The sequence below is a fragment of the Furipterus horrens genome, unplaced genomic scaffold, assembly GCF_987537825.1.
Source record: "Furipterus horrens unplaced genomic scaffold, mFurHor1.1.pri manual_scaffold_6, whole genome shotgun sequence".
Classification (NCBI taxonomy): Eukaryota; Metazoa; Chordata; class Mammalia; order Chiroptera; family Furipteridae; genus Furipterus; species Furipterus horrens.
In genome coordinates, this window is record NW_028327176.1 from 149,798,946 (window position 1) to 149,814,842 (window position 15,897).

Sequence of the window (15,897 nt, forward strand, 5' to 3'; positions counted from 1 at the left end):
TTTTTCACTTTTCTATTACTAGTTTATAAAAAATCATTGGTTTTGGTGACTATTTTGTGGCTTTGCTAAGTTTATTACTTCCAGTAGTTTTCATATTTTCTAAGAATTTTCTTATGTATTTTTGTGACTATGTTCATGAGGGATCTTGGTTAGTAATTTTCTTTTAGTGTCTGGTTTTGGTGTCATGGTTTTACTGGCCTCATAAAATTAGATGGAAAAGATTCCTCCTTCTGTTTTCTGAAAGACCTTGTATAGGATTAGTATTATTTCTTTCTTAAATGTTTGATTGTATCTATCAAATTTAACTTTTTATAGGACTGGAGTTTTCTTTGTGGAATGTTTTTAAATTATGAATTCAATTTAACAGATATAAGGCTACTTGGATTTTCTTTGTCTTGTGTCTTTAGTGCTATTCCCTCCTTTATTCCTGATATTATTAATTTTGTATTTTTACTTTCTAAGATTACTAATTTCCTATATCACTTTATTGATCTTTTACAAAGAACAATTGATTTTTTTAAGTTTGTGTCATTAATTTCCACTTTATTATTTCCTTTCTCCTATTTCCATAGGATTTAATTTGCTCCTTTTCCCCCATCTTTATATGTTGGAAGCTTAGATTATTGATTTTGAAACCTTTTTGTTTCTCTTTAAATGATATATTTTCTCAGGAAGGCTACTAATTTCCCTCTAAACACTGTTTTACCAGCATCCCCCAAATTTTGATATCTTGTATTTTTATTATCATTCAGCTAAAAATATTTTCTAACCTGTAGAGATTTTTTAAAAAATTGAATTGACTTCTTCTCTTCCTCCTGGTCCCCCTTCTCCTCCTTTATTTTAATAGCTGTGGTTACGGTTAAAATATGTATCCTTACCTTACCACAGTCTGCCATGAACACTTTACATGTATTGTAAGATCCTTATGATAGTGTACTTCCACTTATCCCCCTTTGCTTTACAGTTTTCAAACATTTTATTTCTATATATGTTATAAACCACAATACATTGTTATTATTTCTTCTTTAAATGGTTAAATTCGGTTCCTGGACCCAGTTTCCATGTGTGTGGGTAGAGGAGGTTACAAGGGTGTCCAAGAATTCAACTCAGTTTTAACACTACCCAGAGGCAGCATCAGATGCAAGGTTCAAGGTTCAGTCCTGCAAGATGTGCTGCCCCCACTCCTTGAACTTCAGACTCCTGTCACAAGTCTGGTTGTTTCACAAACTTCTGACTGACTTGCTATAAATCAGAGATTCACTTGACCACCTTCTCAGGTTCAATTAATTTGCCAGAATGAGTCTCAGAACTCAGAAAAATATTTTACTTACTAGATTACTGGTTTATTATAAAAAGATGTAACCCAGAACAGCCAGATGGGAGAGGCATAGGGCAAGGCCTGGGGAAGAACCATGGAGTTCCCATGCCCTGTCCAAGCACCACCACTGTCCCTGGATCTGAATCTGTTCTTCATCCCAGAAGCTCTTTAAACCGAACCCTTCTAGGTTTTTTGTGGAGGTATTATTACGTAGGCATGGCTGATTAAATCATTGGCCACTGGCATTTGATTCAACTTCCAGCCTCTTTTCCTTCCCTGGAAAGGAGAGGGTTGGGACTGAAAGTTCGCACTCTGTAATCACATGGTTGTGTCTCCTGGTGACCAGCCCCCATCCTTAGGTGCTTTACAAAAGTCATCTTAACATAAGAAATGATGCCTTTACTGCTCTCAAAACTGAAAATTCCAAGAGTTTTGGACCTGTGAGCTGGGAACTGGATAAAACCAAATATCTTACAAATCACATTATCATAATGATCAACTATTCTTTAAAGGAAATTAAGAAACAAGAAATAGATATTTACCCACATTTTTACCTTTTTTGGTGCTTTTTATTTGTATAGATTTGATTTTCCATCTGGTATCATTTTTGTTCAGTCTGAAGTACTTCCTTTATAACAAGTATACTGGAAATTCTTTCAGTATACATTTGTCAGAAAAAGTCTTTATTTTGCCATAATTAGTGAATGATATTTTCACTGGATATAGAATTCTAGGTGACAGCTTTTTTTGATTCAGTACATTAAAGATACTGTCTCAATTGTCTTCTGGCTTTCATAGTTTTTAATGAGAATTGTCTTTATTCCTTTATGCATAATGTGACATTTCTCAGATTACTTTTAAGATTTTCTCTTTATCATTGGTTTTCAACAATCTGATAATGATGTATTCAGATGTGGTTTTCTATTTATACTGCTTGGGTTTGTTTATTTGTTTTGGGATTCTTCAATTAGTCAGTTAATATTTTTCATCAAATTTGGAAAATTTTTGGCCATAATTCTTCAAAGAATTACTCTTGTTTGACCTCCCTCTCCTCTCCTTCTGTGACTCCAACTTAATGTTAGACCAGCGTTCACTAAGACGGTTTATTGATTGTTTCAGTTTTTAAAAAATACTTTATTGTTAATGCTATTACAGCTGTCCCAGTTTTTCCATCTTTATCCCGCTCCACCCAGCCCACACCCCCACTTCCATAGTCAATTCTTTCACCATTTTCCATGTCCATGGGTCCTTCATATATGTTCTTCAACTAATCCCTTCACCTTCTTTCAATCAGTCTCGGCCTCTCCCCTCCCCTCTTCCATGATTCTGTGCCTCTGGTTCTATTTTGCTCATTAGTTTATTTTGTTCATTAGATTCCTCTTAAAAGCAAGATCATATGGTATTTGTCTTTCACCCACTGGCTTCTTCACTTAGCATAATAGTCTCCAGTTCCATCCGCCCTATCACAAAAGGTTGGAATTCCTTCTTTCTTTCTGCTTCATAGTATTCCATTGTGTAGATACCCCACAGTTTTTTTTTACCCATTCATCTACTGATGCTCACTTAGTCTGTTTCCAAATCTCGACTATTGTAAATTGCGTTGCTATGAATATAGGGGTGCATAATTTCTTTTGAATTGGTGTTTCAGGATTCTTTGGGTATATTCCCATCAGAGGAGTTGCTGGTTCAAAATGCGAAATCAATTCCATTTTTAGTTTTTGGAGGAAATTCCATACTGTTTTCCACAGTGGCTGCACCAGTCTGTATTCCCCCCAACAGTGCACTAGGGTTTCCTTTTCACCACATCCTCATCAACACTTATTGTTTGTTGATTTGTTAATGACAGCCATTTTGGTAGGTGTGAGGTGATATCTCATTGTGGTTTTAATTTGCATCTCTCTGATAGCTAGTGATGTTGAGCATCTTTTCACATATTTATGAGCCATCTGTATGTTCTCCTTGGAGAACTGTCTATTCAGATCCTTTGCTTAATTTTTAATTGGATTGTTTGTCTTCCTGATGTTGAGTTGTATAAGCTCTTTATATATTTTGGAGATTAAACCCTTGTCCGATGAAAGAAATTGAGGAAGATGCAAATAAGTGGAAACATATACCATGTTTATGGATTGGAAGAATAACATCATTAAAATGTCCATACTACCCAAAGCAATCTATAGATTCAATGCAATTCCTATCAAGCAAGATACTAATGACATATTCCACAGAACTAAAACAAATATTCAGAAAATTTATATGGAACCTAAAAAAGACCCCAAATAGCCTCACAATCTTGAGAAAGAAGAACAAAGTTGGAGGGATCACAATACCTGATATCAAACTATACTGCAAGGCCACTATAATCAAAACAGCCTGGTACTGGCATAAGAAGAGACACATAGATCAATGGAACAGAATAGAGAACCCAGAAAAAAAAAAACCCACATTTAAATGGTCAGTTAATATTGGGGTAAGAGCATATAATGGAGTAAAAAATAGCCTCTTCAATAAATGATGCTGAGAGAACTGGATAAGGACATGCAAAAAAAAAAAAAAAAAAAAAAGAAATTAGACCAGCAACTTACACCATACACCAAAATAAACTCAAAATGGATAAAAAACTTAATATAAGTCGTGGTACCATAAAAATCCTAGCAGAAAACATAGGCAGTAAAATTTCAGATCTCGCGTAGCAATATTTTTTGCCAATATATCCCCTAGAGCAAGGGAAATAAAGGAAAAAATAAACAAATGAAACTACATCAAATTAAAAGGCTTCTGCACAGCTAAAGAAACCATCCTGACTGTGTGGGAGAACACATCTGCAAACAATATATTGGACAGGAGTATTTTATTTTTTAATAGACTTTATTTTTTTAGAGCAGCTTTAAGTTTATGGATTGAGTAGATAATACAGAGTGTTCTCATATACCCTTTGCCCCTCACTGTTGCCTTTATTATTGACATCTTGCATTAGTGTGGTAATAAATACCATTACAAAGCAGTACCCAGTACCTAGGTTTGCACATATATGTATAGCTTTCCTTTTCTCCATGTTATCTGTATGTTTTAGTCCTCTGATAGCTGTTTTTCTATGTTGTAGAGAGAGGGTAAGTCAATGAGTAGATTTGGTTACCCTGTGTACAACACTTTATTTAATACAGGTTTCTCTGATGATGGTTTTCTTAGTTGAAATGTTATTTAAAGATGCACAAAAGCGTTTGTTCCATTGGTGTTAATAGAGCACAATCTTTTTGTACATTTTATTTCTTCTTTAAAAGTATTTGATTTTCTCGGCTTTCTTAAGTAGGTGCATGTATGTACATGTTTCTTATGACACTTATATTGTGCTTTGATTTCTCAGAAATTGTATTATTCTTGAGCCACTGGCATCACTTGCCAAGTTCAGGTTTGTTTTTACCCTTTCCAGGCCCAGCTTCAAAGGGAAAAAGAACAAGATCATATGAAGCTGCAAGCAAAACTTGAAAAGCTTGATGTCTTAGAAAAAGAATGTTTTAAACTTACAACAACTCAGAAAACTGCTGAAGTAAGCTTCCATTTTTTTTTAAGTGGAGATTCCAGAAATGATTCTTTAGTATTAGGCACAATTGGCTCTGTAGGGGAATATACAGTAAATCTTAGATTTATAAAACTACTTTAACAACTTTTAGTAACCTGGACATGAATTTCTGCCTATGGAGATGAAAAGTTAATACATTCTGTCACAGCATGAATGAGCTTGCCTGTTGATGTGAAATTGTAATTTTGGCTTCTTCTGAGATGGCAGAACGATTTTACTTCAGGTCATTTACCTAAAGGGTATTAAGAAGATTGTCTTTCACCACTTGTGGTTAAGTCAAGCCTATCCTAGATCCCATCCTGAAATGCTGTCTCCTTTTTCTATGCAAATCCTATTAATTCCATAGGACTTCTCTAGGTCCTGCTTCCTCTATGAAGCTGTCCTTGAGTTCTCCAACATTCAGGAAACTCTTACTTGGAAATAGTACTTGTCTTCCTATTCTGAACCACACCGAGGATATAAGATGAAATACTAATATGGATAAGTATATATATGGTCTGAGTCAAATCACATTGATTTATTGTTTGTTCCATTCTTATTACTTTTGACTTCGTACATTAATATAAGCTCTTAAAGAACAAGGACTATATCTTGTATTTCTAATTTCTTCCTATACCTTCCATCCTCCAACAACTGTGCACCTGATGGACATTTATTGTGATTTGTTTGTTTTTAATGAAACATTGAGAACCAAGACTATAATCGTTTGACCTTCTAGACCTTTAATACACCCCCCCCCCAAAGTTTTGTTCCTGAAAGTAAATAATGCCTATGCATGTACATTCTTTGCTTTCCCTTTGTTCTTCTTATATGTAATAGCAGGTAAAGGAGTATAGGAAGAAAGCCAAGAAAAACCTCAGCATCTTTTGCCATTCCTTTTTCTTACTTTCTGCTTTAATTGCCACAGTATTGAGAATCAAGACTGCAATGACTCTATTTGGAAAAGGAACAAAGGATATTTGGCTCTAGTTATTTTATTCTTTTGCAGGACAAGATTAAACATTTAGAGGAAAAACTTAAGGAAGAAGAACATCAGCGTAAGCTATTTCAAGACAAAGCTGCTGAGGTAAATAGAGCACTATATCACATATCACAGTAAAATGCATATGTTTTATGATATTTTACTTTCTTAACTGAAGTTTGTATTCTAGGCTCTAATTTCTAACTCCTAACTTGTTAGTTTTGTCTTTTTATGCTATTATAATGAAATTCTCAATAAGTCATCCAGTACATTCATATACTTGAATGCATTGCCAAGAGATCTTTTGGTGTTTTGAAATTTATACACACCCACACCCACACACACACACACACACACACACACTCCTGGTTATAGATTGTTTTCAGTTTGGTTGATATATATATTAAATAATTCATTCTCTTATAAACAGAAAATGATGATAATTACCAGTAGATTTAGTGACTTTCACACACACAAAAATAGTATTTTGGATTTTCTTTTTTTTTTTCCCTAAAGCATTTTTATCTTTATAAACTGAAACTTGATCTTCCATTGTAAAAATCAATGTTACGAAGTTTTGTCTTAAATATTATAGCTTCAGACTGGACTTGAAATCAATAGAATTTTAATGTCTTCAGTATCAAATCCAAAACGATTTAAGGAAAAGAAGAAATCTTCAAAGGTATGCAAACATTTTATTTTTATTTGCTAATATTTATTTACTCACTCTTTTAACATTTATGCCTATCCATTTCCAAAAGGAATTTGAAGAGATTTATAATAAAAGACATGCAATACTGCTGTGAAATGAAGATAAAAATATGAACCAAGTGATGGTGGTTTGGGATATAAGGACAGGAAATTACATAAAACCTCCATAGCAGTTGAGCACAAAACCTAGTTGAGTTTGCTTGACAACTAAAGCAAATAGGAGCATATAATGGGCAGTATGTATGTCTTTATGAAATAACGATAGACATTCCGGTTTTTCTAGAAAGGCAGACATTTTCCCAGTACTAAACTCTCAGAGTAATGTATTTTGTGATACTTTATATTGTAAGAGAGTCATTTAAGCAACACAATAGATACAGACAATACAGTAGATCCTGGCAGCAGTTTTATGTAATACATGTGCAATAAAAAGAGAAAGCTATATAGTATTAAATTATAGATCTGTGAAGTAATTTCTCTGGAGAATTTGTTATTATTTGTTCTTTTTATGCTCATATCCTTTGGAATTGCCTAAAAATAAGAATTGGGAAGTTAGTGCTTTATATAGATTGACCAATATTTTATTTAGATTAGTTGATATTTTAGATAAATTATAGTAAATCTTCTTAAATATCTGTAATAGTAAGAAATGTTAATCCCTTTTAATCTTATAATTCTGAAATTATAGTTTGATGACCATTATTATTGTTTGTTCAATATGCATGTAATGAGTATTTCTGTGTACCATTCGCTTTTGGAGCGTAGACGCTTTTTGAGAATTCTGGCCACTTCCATAGGCTCACCCTATGGATACAATAATGGAGAGAACAATATACTTAACTTTGGCTACTCTTGTATTGAAAAAAATAAGAGTTACAGTTCAATAGTCTGACTGTGTTTTTCATAATTTTTTTCTTTCAGAATTTGCAAACTAATAATGAAAAACATTTTCCCAGTGAAACTTCATTTTGATTTTTTTCCTTAGTTTCTTTCTTAAATATTTGTTTTGTATCTTGTTTGTAAAATGAGATTAGAAGCTGCAAAGTCAAATAGAATATCACTATAAGTAATTTATCAATGGAAAAAATAATGAATTATTTTTTATTTATGTTCTATGACATCCTTTGATGAGTTAGTGAAAATTTTTAAACATTTTTCTATTCAGTGTAAAAGTAATGAAGGTAGAGGGAGAAAAAAAGTAGAAGAAGAAAAGAAAAAGTATCTCCTAGAAGAGAAGAAAAATAGTAATAAACAGAGAAGTCACTTTATAAAAGTAGTTAGTTCAAATCCCAAATTCATAGGGTCCACAAGAAATAATGCCTTCCTTTAAAAGAATGGCAGAAACAACATTGCTGAAGGCTGAATCAAATCTTAAAAGAGCTGCGTGTGAGTCCTGCTTACTCACTGGCACTTTTTCCACATCTTGAGTATAGTACATTCAACTCATACATCTTGATTTACATAGACCAGTACCTCTAGGTGGTAAAGAGGTAAATAAGACAGGAATTTCTAAAAGCAGATAAATATACAAATATTAGAATAAAATAAAAACTTAACAGCATTGTGAACAAAATGTTATTCTGTACAAAGAATATGTTAAGGGACCATACAAGAAGCAGCATTAAAGGCAGCATTGGAGAATTAATAGGTATTAATAGAGATGAAAAGTGTATAGGACATAGTTGGTTTTTCCAAACTCATAGATAATTGTCTGGTACTGAGGCTGAGATGGTGTCATGGTGAGAGTTAAAATTGAAAATATAGCTTGAGATGAAATTATGGCTGACCTTCAATGCTATCAGAATTTTAACTTTTTATTCTGTAAGCAGTTGGGAAACATTGAAGGCTTTTGAGATGAGTAAAGACATGAATAGAGCTGTATTTCTACTAGGTGGGAACTGCAGCAATGTGAGAAGATGAGCTTGGAAGTAGAGTCAGACTGAATAGCAGAAGCAGTGATGGAAACCTTTCCTATGAAGTTTTCATTCTTTTAAAAGGTTAGATTGTAATCAACCAGAGATCTCATTCAGTGTGGTGACTAGAAGAATTAACTTAAAATTCTTTTGGTCTTAGTTATAACTGCTTGAAATAGCCTTAGACCAGGCCATTATATTCATTACTTAATTCCTATTACTCAGATTCAGAGCTTGAATGATTGATTGTCCAAGGTCACCAAGCAAGAACTGACTCAACTGTTGTGACTTATCTACCTCTAAGTCATTTTTATTTCTTTAATTCTCTCTCTCTCTCTTTTTTTTAATAAATGATTAGGATGTTTAAGATATCTAAATTTCCATTTAGAATTGGGCATTTTTTTCCATTTTTGAATATGGTCATTTTGTTGATTATATTCTCTTGCTGAAGTGTTACCTAAAGTGACCAGTTTACCTGAGTTTTCCTGAGACTTCCTTGATTTAGCTGAAAGCCCTGTGTTCTGTGAACTTCCTCATCATGGGCAAATTGAGAAGAATGGTCACCTAGTTCCATCCCTCTGACAAAAATAGTGAAATAATGTAAAATATTCTTAATTTATGAATGTAGTTTAACAGTATGTTTTAAAAATTATTTTATGAAAGAGTATATATAACAAAAAATGTCTGCTTGAAGGATAACAATAAAATTAACACTGGTGTACTCACTACCCAGCTTAAGAAATAGAATATCAGCAGCACTATTAAAGCTGTAAATAAAAATTAATTTTAGACTGTAATAAAGGATATAAAGCATTTATTTGAGCAAAATGGAGCTGTAGCCTGGGAGAGACAGATTCAGGTTGCAACCTAAACTGTGTGCCACAGAGACAAAGGAGAGGCTGTCTTTTATAGCATAAGTTCCCAGCCACATTGGCAGTTAGGTTTGTTTTATATAAATGAGGTATCCAAATTGTGTAGTTCTGATTGGACAGAGCAGGTCTCAGTCTGTTGGTAGAAAGATGAAATCAGGGTTTCCCTGCAGTGGGATGGCATAAACCAGCAGAGTGTACTGCAGAGAGCTGAGAATTCAGTCTGCCATTCCTTCTGGCATATAGAGTATGTGAGAAGCCCATCAGCAAATGGCTGTTAGATTCTTATTATTTGTAAAATTTGGGTTCTCAGTTAACCATAGGGAGTCTATCTCAGCAGATGAATTCCTTCTTGGGGTTCACATCAAATACACCTTTCTTTTCAGAGTCCACAAAGCCCAGCATCTTCCCCTCCTAAATTGTATCCTCTCTCCCCTCTTCCCAGGACTAACCACAATTCTGATTTTGTATTTATCATTTGCTGGCTTTTAAAAAAATAAGTCACTTTTTCAAATAGGTATTTCCAAAAAATATATTGCTAACAGGTTTACATAACTTTGAACTTTACATAAATGGACTTAATTTTGTTTCTGTTCTTCAGCAACTTGCTTTCTCCACTTAGCATTAAGTTTGTAAGATTCATCCAACTGAAGCACGTACCTGTGGTTCATTGCTTCTTATGGCTCTAAAAGCTTTATTTATTCTTCCTCCTTTCAATGATCATTTGGATTGTTTCTCACTTCTTGTTGTTATAAACAACACTGTCATGAACATTTTGTACCCGCCTACTGGTGTATATTTACAGGAGTTTCTCTTGGATGCTGGGCCATAAGAGTTGTACATCCTTAACTTTACAAGATAATGTCCAAAATGATTGTACCAATTTATGTTTTTTGCCAACATTTATGATTATTCCATATTCTTATCAGATGCCTTTTTTGTTTGCTTTGTTTTCACTTTTTACTTTGAAGTAATAATAGAATCACAGGAGATTACAAAAATACACATAGGGAGCTCCCCTCTACCTTTAACCAGTTTTTCACAATGATAATATTTGGCATAAATAAAGTATAGTATAAAACCCAGGAAATTGACACTGGGACAATACACAGAACTTACTAAGATTTCACAAATTTTGTATTCACTTATTTGTGTATGAAGATGTATGTGTGTATGAGTTTGTATAGTTTTATACATGTGTAGATTCATGTAACCATCACCACGTTCAATAACAGAACTAGTCCACCACCATAAGTCACTTTCACACAATCCTTTTATACCTACACATGCTCACCTGCCCCTCCCTAACCCTTGGCAACTTCTGATCTGCTCACCATCTCTATAATTTTATTACAAGAATGTTATATAATAGGACCCATACAGCATGTATGTAACCTTTTGAAATTGGCTTTTGTACTCAGGCCAGTTCCCTTGGGATCCATCCAAGTATTCACATAGTCTTTTTATTTCTTTGTAGTACCCCATATTATGGATGTAACATAGTTTAATCTTTCATCTGTTGAAGACAAGTTGGTTGCTTTCAGTTTTTGGTTATCACAAATAAAGTTTTTATGAACAGTTGTGTGCAATTTTTTATGTAAAAATAACTTCATTTTTCTGGGAGAAATGTTGGAGAGTGCCATTGCTGAGTCATATTATAAGTATATACTTAGTTTTACAAGAAGCTTCCACAGTTGCTGTATCATTTTGTATCCCCCCTCCCATAATGTATGAGCGATTCAGTTTCTCTACACCCTTGTCAACATTTGGTGTCGTCACTATTTTTTATTTTGGCCATTCTGCAAGGTGTATACTGATTATACTGTAACTTGTAATTTCCTAATGACTAATGATATTGCATCTTTTTATGTGTTTATTTGCCATCTGTATGTCCTCTTCAGTGAAATCTCTGGTTTGTTGGGTTTGTTTGTTTGTTTGTTTTTTGCCTATTTTCTCATCAGATTATTTACTATTGAGTTTTGAGACTTCTTCATGTCATAAATGTCTTCTAAAATACTCTTGTTTACTTTTTCCCTTCTCAATATCTAGAAAATGAAATGTTTAAAAAGAAGACCACCTCAGCAAATTTACTCAAAGTTTGGATCACTGCCTATTGTGGCTGAGAAGGTGAGAGGGGAAAAAATGAAGATACTTGTTCAAAAAAACTCCTTCTTTGTTGTAAGTTGTATTTAAATGCTGTCAGTAACTTGAAATTGTTCTCTGCTATTTGTTTTTCCCTAAAGTCTACCAGTGCTCACCATTCTGTAGATGGAAGTGTACAGAACCCTCTGCAGATGATGCAACATTATGAGTCACATAGTCTTCAGAAGCCTGCTGAAGTTCCTGAGTCTAGATGTCTCTATAAGCCTACTAGAACAACTTCCCAGTGTAAAGCTGTATCTCCTGACACAGAAAAATCTGTTTCCATTTGCGACAATTTGTCTGAACTTTTGATGGCAATGCAAGATGAACTGGGCCAAATGAGTATGTAAGTATTTTTATTTTTATCTGAAGAAGGAATAAGATATTTAGGTATCCTTTTTTCTTCTTAGTCTTAATAATAGTGCTACTTATAAATTCTTAGTGGCCTTACTTAGCCGCTTGGACTTATTTTGATCTGCAGATTTTTTTGTCACTGATTTTTCATTGTATTTATTAATACTACTGTATTTAAATTTTCAACTGTATGTAATTGCTGCTGTTTCAATCTAAGGAGTTTCTGTATTCTCAAGGTCTGAAAGTATAGACCAGTATTACTGTCATTCTAACAAATGGAGTCTGGTGATCTCAAATTATACCTCACAAAAGCTTTTATAAGAAAGATGGTTTTGTTCTTTATAATCTTTTAGTTAAATGAATGATTTCATTTGACAAGTAGGAATGCAATATCTTGTTTTAGTCTCTGGCTGGTCTGCATTACAAATTGAAGAATCCATAGTAAACAAGATTATGTATGGGATACGTATGTTAAGCCCCAGGTTTAAATATGTATTTAACAAAATTTCAGAAAATATGTGACTTGGCTGGCCAGGTAATTGAACTAAGAGCAATGTAGAATATGTAACTATTTCTACTGACAGTATTTTTTTGAGTAGGCTATCACCTAATTTAGGGATTTCTCTGGCATGTATTTCTATAGTTGGAGTTCTTCCAAAGATCCTGCATTAATAATTACACAGTTAGAACTGGAGAGTACTTTAATGCCTCTTGATAAGGACATCAGAATATTTGCTTCATTTGGCCAAGGACCTCAAGAATTCAGACTTTATTTTTTAGGTTATTTAAGACCTGAGTCTAAGATATTTCTAAATGTACCTAATCTCAAATCACAAGAACCTGTTTATATTTACTATAGATTTAATTAGATAGCCCTAATTATAGAAAGAGACTGTCTTTGAAGGTTAATATTTAACTCTGACTAAAGTTTATCATTGAATTTTATTGGTTAAGTATGGCAAAGACATATACCATAAACTATAACAGTGCCTAATATTTGTTTTTCTTTCATAGAGAACACCAAGAACTACTGAATCAAATGAAGGAAACTGAAAGCCATTCAGTCTGTGAAGACATAGTATGTGAACTAGATCATTTAGTCAAGAAAATGGAAATTAAAAGAGAACAGATTTCCAAACTGGTGAAGCATCAAGACAGTGTAAGATGGCTTTAATAAAAGATTTGAATAAAAAGATTATATATTTGGATAAAGTGTTATATCTCTGTATGACCTTCCAAATTTGACTTAGTGAAAAGATAATAAACAGGAGTCACTTAGGCCTACTGAAGAGACCCATCTGTCCTGTTGAAATAAATGGTCTCCTGCATAACTCTTCAAGATAAGATAATGAAAAGGGAGAAAGAAAGTTTAGGTATGTATTCAGAGATGTCTTTGGAAAAATAGTGAGGTATGCTGCATTTGCTTTGCAGCCCTCCCAGTTACCCTTTCAGCATTTTTTGGCCTTGTTCCTCCCTCCCCTAATGCCTTAATGAAGCCCCTTATGTTGACAGGTCTCTAATTCAGTACCATACATACACCTGAATCAAGCAGTAGCCAGTTCTAAAACCGCTATTTCTGCCTTCCCAGGAAGCTGTGCTGTGTTGCATTCTGAGGACCTGTGCTCAGCTAGCTGTAGTGAGGTGGTGAGGGGAACCCTACCCTGCATGTGAATTCTTAATAACTAAGAGTGGCATAACAATTTTAATATTTTAACAGAGAAATCATGGAATTTTGTAATATTTTATCCCAAGACAATGATTTCATAGGTTGGATTACTAGCACTATTACACTTATGGAGCAGAAGGCAGAGGGAGTCTGTCCAGGAACCCTAAAGTCATATAGTATAGCCATCTGCCTATGTGATAAGCAGCATTCATATAAGTTGGTGATACATTAACCTCACAATTAAGCCTCCCTCACTTTTATGGGGTAGTAATAAAGGATGCAGAATCTTACTGTCTTTATTCTTCTATAGCCAATAAAGAAAGAAAAAGGGAAATGAACGTTTTGAAGCAAATGTTTTCACTTTACTGGCTTTTAGGGCTATAGTAAGTAAAAATTTTTGTAAAATTGTGTTAGGATGAAAATTATATCACTTCTATACTTTTTTAGAAAATTGAAGGGAATATAAAACTAGTGATTTTTAAAAAATTTCGGCAGTCTTTTCATAAATTGTATTTTGAAAATACTATTTATATTTTCAAGTATTTTATCATGAAAAATTTAATGTCTGCAATTAAAATGACCTTAGCCCTGGCTGGTGTGGTTCAGTGGATTGAGCTCCGGCCTGCAAACCAAAGGGTTGCCGGTTCGATTACCAGTCAGGGCACATGCCTGGGTTGTGGGCCGGGTCCCCAGCTGGGGGCATGAGAGAGGCAACCACACATTGATGTTTCTCTCCCTCTCTTTCTCCCTCCCTTCCCCTCTTTCTAAAAATAAATAAATAAAACCTTTTAAAAATGGCCTTAGACAAATAAAACATCAGGTACTTCACCTGTGTCTGGATCAGCTCTACAAATTAAGCCTATGTGTAAGTGAAATAGACTGAGTAATAGGCTGGACTCGGAAGAAATGGCTTTTGGCTAATCGATAGGTTTTGTTTTGTGTAACTTTGTCTACCCAGTCATTACCAGATAGTCCTCAATGAGATAAAGTTATTCCCTTGACATTTTTGTTGTTGTTACTGGCATTCAGGAGTACTTTAAATTCAGGAATGCTTTTAAGTAATATATATACTTGGCTCTATAAACTTGAGGCTCGTTCCTAGCATGAGATCTTTGCTGATAATATCACCTCAAAGATCCTTCTCTCTCCTCTGTTGTATATTTTTTACCCATTTCATATCCTCCATAAACCTTCCTCTCAGCTTCTCCAGCCCACGTTGATCTTGTCCTTCTTTGGCCTTCTTGGGTAGAGTTTTTGTCCTACTCCAAGTTATTCCAGCTTCAATTATTCTCTAGCTGTCACATATATGCTTTTATTTCACTAATAAGAGTAGTAAGCTTCTTGAGAGCAAGGATTGTTTTATTATATTTCTACCTAAGTAGCACAGTAGTAGGTATAAAATCGGTAGTCAGTAAATAAAAGCTTAATGAGCCTTTTAATTTTATATAATTGTTAAACCATCAATCCAGTCCCTACAATAGGGCATATTTTTTAAGTCTATCTTATTGATTATATTGTTACAATAGTTCCAATTTTCTCCCCATTGCTCCCCTCTGCCCAGCACCACCCCTCTCTCCCTCAGCAATCACCCCCCACTCCCGCCCCAGTCCATGCCCATGGGTCGTACATACAAGTTCTCCAGCTTCTCCCTTTCCTATATTAGTCTTTTCTTTTAAATTAATTAATTAATTTTTTAACAATCCCCCCACCCCAGACTGAAGACCCTTTATAATCTTATAAAGGACAATGGGCAAAGGTCTCGAGCTCCTCTAGCTGCTTCAAGCTGGGCATGGTTGTCATCCTACCTACCCTTGGGTCCAGAAATTCCTAGTAAGAGTGGGAGTGTGGTGAGGGGGGTGGCCTTTCCACGTGGGGAAGGATCTTGCAGACTCCAGGTCAGTTGGCTGTCCCCAGACAATGGCGTGCTTGGTTTAACAGGCTGATAGGGCATATTTTTAATGTTTTTTACTAAAATGTTAGATTTATTTTTCTTCTCCAGGTTCGTAAACTACAGCAAAAAATTCAAAACTCAAAGATGAGTGAAGCTTCAAGTATTCAACGAGACAATAGCAACCCTAAAGGATCAAAGAACATAAAAAATAGCCCCAGGAAATATTTGCTAAATAACTCTCTTCAGAAGAACAGCAATTTTCATCCAATACAAGTCCATAATCTTCAAATGAAATTGAGAAGAGATGATATCATGTGGGAACAGTAACACTTCAGTAAAATTGTCACCTTAAATGAACTCTATCAATGAGATCTTGAATTGTCTAAAGTGGTTTTAATTTAATATACCTTTATGAAATTTTGAATTATGTTTCTAGCCTCTATAAAGTGTCAAGCTGTAGTATTTTTAAATTAATGCCCAGTGTGACCTCCTAAG

At 34.2% G+C, this 15,897-nt stretch overlaps 1 protein-coding gene across 1 annotated transcript in view; it reads left to right on the forward strand.

Annotated features, from left to right (window-relative positions):
• Positions 1 to 15,897, forward strand: part of CEP57L1 (centrosomal protein 57 like 1) — a 47,343-nt gene extending 31,446 nt beyond the window's left edge. The window contains exons 5-11 of the mRNA XM_090279738.1: positions 4,746 to 4,862; positions 5,884 to 5,961; positions 6,452 to 6,538; positions 11,399 to 11,476; positions 11,593 to 11,837; positions 12,860 to 13,004; positions 15,511 to 15,897. Of these exons, the coding sequence (XP_090135864.1) occupies positions 4,746 to 4,862; positions 5,884 to 5,961; positions 6,452 to 6,538; positions 11,399 to 11,476; positions 11,593 to 11,837; positions 12,860 to 13,004; positions 15,511 to 15,729 (969 nt within the window). The 3' untranslated portion in view covers positions 15,730 to 15,897. The remainder of the gene's footprint in view (positions 1 to 4,745; positions 4,863 to 5,883; positions 5,962 to 6,451; positions 6,539 to 11,398; positions 11,477 to 11,592; positions 11,838 to 12,859; positions 13,005 to 15,510) is intronic.